The sequence below is a fragment of the Phaethon lepturus genome, unplaced genomic scaffold, assembly GCF_000687285.1.
Source record: "Phaethon lepturus isolate BGI_N335 unplaced genomic scaffold, ASM68728v1 scaffold15962, whole genome shotgun sequence".
NCBI lineage: Eukaryota > Metazoa > Chordata > Aves > Phaethontiformes > Phaethontidae > Phaethon > Phaethon lepturus.
In genome coordinates this window covers 31292-36371 of record NW_010525693.1, presented here as the reverse complement: position 1 = coordinate 36371, position 5080 = coordinate 31292, and the positions used below count along the sequence as shown (strand labels likewise).

Here is a 5080-nt window from a genome sequence, read left to right as displayed (position 1 = left end):
ATGTGGCACAGGCTCCCCCCCTGGGCCACGTGACTGGAGGAAGCGGGTCTCGCGGTTTGAATCGCTGGGGCCGCCGGGAGGGAAGGCGAGCGTGTGCGCGGTGGAGCGAGAGGCGAGTGGCGGGGTGTGGTGCCGGCAGGCGGGATTTGGTACCGGCAGAACGCACAGCGCTTTGCGCTGGACTGTGGCCTGCCGCCGCCTGGCGTCTACGGCCTCGGGAGTCGGGGGTGGCGTGGAGCGTGCCCTTCCCCGCCGATCGCCGGGGGGGCGAGGTAGAGGCCTCTTCCGCCCGTTGTGAGGCGGTGGCTGCTTGCGGAGACAGTCGTCTTCTTCCTGAAAGCTGGGAGGAGTAAGGGTAGTTCTTGCCGCTGAGTTTGGCTTTGGTCTCCCCTCTCCTGCCAGGATGCTGGTTGCGTGCGGCATGCAGCGATGTCACCAGGAAGCGCTAAAGAAGAACCGGGTGATGCTGGCAAAACAGCTAGTTTTAAAAGAATTGATGGAGCATATGATAGAGAAAGACATTATCACCATGGAGATGATGGAAATGATACAGGTATGCAGGTTATACTCGACTGCACAGTGAGCTTTATTTCTAGTTAAGCTCAGTGTCGTTCTTGGCAGTGGCAGCACGATAGAACTCATCTGTGTGTTGTCTACATATTCTAATGTGATTATGTCTGGAGAACGTGCAAAGCAGTGTGGGATTTGCTTGCAGCACGGAGGAGGACTATAAGCTGCTTTTGTAAGCTGAGATTTACTAAATAGTTGGCTTGCATGCTGGTGTGTAGTTGTGGCAGGCTGCACTTCATGAGTCAGGTTGTATCTTCCAGTCCTTTGTTGTCATGTTGTGCCTCTTTTTTTTTTTTTCCCATTTGTAAAAGTAAGATTAATACCTATTTCCAAAAGAATACTGTGAAAGTAAGTAAATTAATATATTATAAACCAGGTTGTTGTGGCACTTGTGCATGTTGCACTTAAAGAATTTGTATTTCCTATGTGTTTTGGTAAATTGCATGAAGAAACTTACATGATCCAAGACTTGCTCTCAGATGACAAATGCAGTTCATGGGCTTTTCCTACTTATCCTGAGCAGTGGGTGCTGTGAAGGGAAGTAATTGGAAGTAGCTTGGGATTATTCCCAGAGTTATAGTGATGCACTGAAGACTGGGTAGGATGCAGATACACTTCTTCAAAGAGAAAGCAAACTGGAACGGAAATTACTAAAGATGCACGTCAAGTGCATCTCAAGACTCAAGTAAACAGTTGAGGGGCTTTTTAGTCCCTTAGTAAGGTTGATGGTACTGTCATAAGAACAGATGCTGAGAAACAGAATTATGAGCTATTTGCTGGGCATAAGTGCAGGAAGTATAAACCTGAGACTGGTAAGGTTTTTGAAAGAAACAAGGAAATAACTTCCTGATGAATTTTGACTCGTGTGTTAAAGATAATGGCCCTCATGGGACCTGTCAAGGATACTTGTACTAAGTTGTGGGAGATGCAGGCAATCTTACTTGAAATAGCTCCAATCCCTAGTGAAGGAGGACAATGATACAGGAAGACAGTGGAAGTCAGAGAATTAATCAAGAACTGATTGTACTGATTTTGTCTGGGATAGAGTTAATTTCTTGATAGTAGCTAGTATGGGCCTATGTTTTGGATTTGTAATGGAAACAGTATTGATAACACAGGGATGTTTTAGTTATTGCTGAGCAGTGCTTACACAGAGTCAAGGCCTCTGCTGCTTCTTACACCACCCCACCAGCAAGTAGCCTAGGGATGCACAAGAAGTTGGCAAGGGACACAGCTGTGATAGCTGACCCCAGCTGACCACAGGGATATTCCACACCATATGACATCATACTCCGTGTATAAAGCTGGGGGAGAAAGAAGGAAGAGGGGGACGTTTGGAGTTACAGCGTTTGTCTTCCCAGTTAACTGTTATGTGTGATGCAGCCCTCCTTTCCTGGAGATGGCTGAACACCTGCCTGCTGATGGCATGCAGTGAATCAATTCCTTCATTTTGTTTTGCTTCTGCTTGCAGATTTTGCTTCACTTCTTAAACCATCTTTATCTCATCCCATGAGTTTTCTCACTTTTGCCTTTCTGGTTGTCCCTGCCATTTTGCTGGGGAGGGAGTGACTGAGTGGCTTGTGTGATGCTTAGCAGCCCACCGGGGTTAAACAACCCTGCTGAAGCATGCGTGCTTAGTAGGGATGTTCAATTGCTGGCCTGCAGCCACTGAAGGGGTGAGGGAGGGGAAGGAAAAAAAAAAAAAAGCCCTCTCAAAGGTAGGATAATGCCAGAGAAAATCATCTTTTTGGGAAAATGCCGCTGTAGTTAACTTTTAAACTGAGATGGAAGGGAAGAAGGCTAAGGGAATCTTCCCTTCCAGGTGTAATTGGGTAAAAGGAGATGCAACAATGCTTAGTAGTGGATTATCAGTAATGAGAAAGATGTTATGATGGATAAGTCCAGTAAATAATAATGGCTTTGTGGAAAAAGTGTGCCAAATACAACATATACACATAACTAAGAGCTTAAATGTGTGTAAATAGCAATAGCAACCTGAGCAAGAGAACAAAGTGACTTGAACTACTGTTGCAGGGTATAAATCTGGAAATTGCAGCAAAAATAGAAATATGTCAGGGATAGGAGGAAAGCATTCACAACTGCAACAGTAGTACTGCAAAATATACATTGCATTAGAAGGACTGAAGTGAATGTTTGCAGGATAGTACTAATCATAACAGTGCTACAGATAAACAAAAAGTAATGTTTATTAAAAAAACAACAGTTGAGTAAAAGCCACTTTCTGTTACCTTTCATTTTTCTATAGGAGGTCTGTGAATTTGTAATAGTCTTCCAATTTCTGGCTCAATTGTGAACAAAGGTCTTAGGAGTGCTGTTAGGTAGCCTATTCTTGAAAATGTATTGTGACGCTAATCATCAAGTAGAAATAGGAAGAGACTAATGCCACTGTGTCTGATAGAGCATAGAGTTTCCTGGATATTGTGGTTCTATATACCCCCCTGCTCCCTCAAAAAGTCAGGAAATCAAGAAGATCTAGATAAATGGTTATATTTTAAACAATCCTGTCTTAAAAACACAACAATTATACTCGTCCTGATAGTTTGATTTAAACTGAACAGAAGAATAAACAAACTGGTTATGGAAATAGGGCACTATTACAAATTAACTTTTCTAGTCCACTTTTGTAACCTAAGGAACGTGAAATAAACCAAGGTACTCAGGGAGATGAAGGAAGGATGAAATTTCTTCAAGTGTGAGGTGCTAAACCAGTATTGAACCTTTACCACAAGTTAGGAAAAAGGTGGGAGGGGGAGAATGTTGCAGGAGAGACACTGAAGACAAAGGTGATTGAGCTGGATGGAGAGCTGACAAGGAATATGAAGAATAAATACAGAGTTTACAGATGTTCACCGGAGAAGAATTAATAAATAGGAGCAGCATGCTTTGATGTCCAAAACGGGAGGAGAGAGTAGGAACTGACAGGAATTGATTTAAATTGGGTCATTCAGAAAGATACTAAACAATTTCAGTTTTTTTTCAGTTACATACACTTTTAAGAAAGAATAAAGAAAAAATTTGTGTTTACAGTGTAGCGAAGATGATGTAAATATAATTATCTTGATGAAGGCCCAGAAGAGAGGGATTTCAAACACAGAGCAAAAATGATAGTGGAAATAAAGTGGGATAGTGGAAATAGCTGTTTTTATGATTAAGTCCAAAATATACTTCATTAATGCCTTGTTGTCAGAGCATCAGATGTTATTCCAGAGCTCTGGGATGGGCCTTCAAAATTGCAGATATGATAGCAAGAGCTTTCTCTTGTTTTTTAAATGAGTTGAATACTCTGTACTGTAATTGAAGACTATCAGATCGTGTAGAGATTAAAATGCTTTGTGTTGCTCGCTAGACAGTAATGAAGGGATCACTGGCTTTGACAAAGAGATTAGAATGTTTGTCAAGTATACATGCTCTCTCCACAGATGCTGTGTGTATATTCAGGCTCAATAAGAAGACTAATACTATGGGATTTTGATAGGAATTCAGAGTTTATTGTGCATCCAGTTCATGTTACGCAGATTATCAAACTCATCTGTGAGGGAACAAAAATAAATTAAGGATTTATTAGAAAATAAAATGAAAGAAGTCTGTCTTATGAAAGTTTTATTTCTGAATGTTTGCTCAACGTTATTTTGTATAACCTAGGTGTGGATGTCAAGGAGGGGGTACAGCACTCTGGGTATTTAAGGAAGCATTAAGGAAGAAGTCTGCCAAAAGCTGACTACTGTACATATAAACTGCTGAATATGAACATTATGGAAATTTTTTAAATTTTCAATAAAACTTAAGATCCATTTCTTGAGGTCAGCTTGTGTTCTTAATTATGATTTATGGCTTAGAGTCATAGACTATGAAGACATACCAAGTGAAGAAGATTAATGATCCTAAGCTTGTCATAAAAAGCTGCAGGCCTACTAGAAAGGAAGAAACAATTAATAGGTACTTTAGAATATCATCTGTCAATTTACTTTATTAGGTAGAATAAAATTAATTGGGCTTACAGCACAATACAAGTATATGGAGCTGGTTATCTTCTACAGACTAATGGAGAAGTGTTACCAGGAGGAAGGGGCAAGCGTTGTCGTACTTCTGGAAAGGCACAGGTGACATGACTGTATACACTTCTAGTCAACAGTTGAGGTTTCTGTGGGAATAGGAAAGGGTACTTGCATTGTCAAGGGGAAGAGGACATTTTTGAGGAGGCTGAAAGTGGCTTGTTTACTGTAGCAAATGGAGACCAATTTATAGAAGGAAGTTTGATAATAAGGAAAAGGCTAGGAGAACACTGAAGTCAAGGGACATTGTTGATAGAAAAATAAGTGCAATTAGTTAGTCATGAATGAACATAGCTCTGAAATTTCAGAATAGGTTCATAAGCATTGGGTCAACAAGATTTTGCAATATCCTGTCATGGTTTAACCCCAGCCGGCAATTAAGCACCACGCAACCACTCGCTCTCTCCCCCACAGTGGGATGGGGGAGAGAATCGGAA

General features: G+C 41.4%; 1 protein-coding gene across 1 annotated transcript in view; it reads left to right on the top strand.

Annotated features, from left to right (window-relative positions):
• The first annotated feature begins 403 nt into the window (after window positions 1-403).
• The window catches only part of CASP2 (caspase 2, apoptosis-related cysteine peptidase), a 17941-nt gene continuing 13264 nt past the window's right edge, over window positions 404-5080 (top strand). The window contains exon 1 of the mRNA XM_010282844.1: window positions 404-553. Within this exon, the coding sequence (XP_010281146.1) occupies window positions 404-553 (150 nt within the window). The remainder of the gene's footprint in view (window positions 554-5080) is intronic.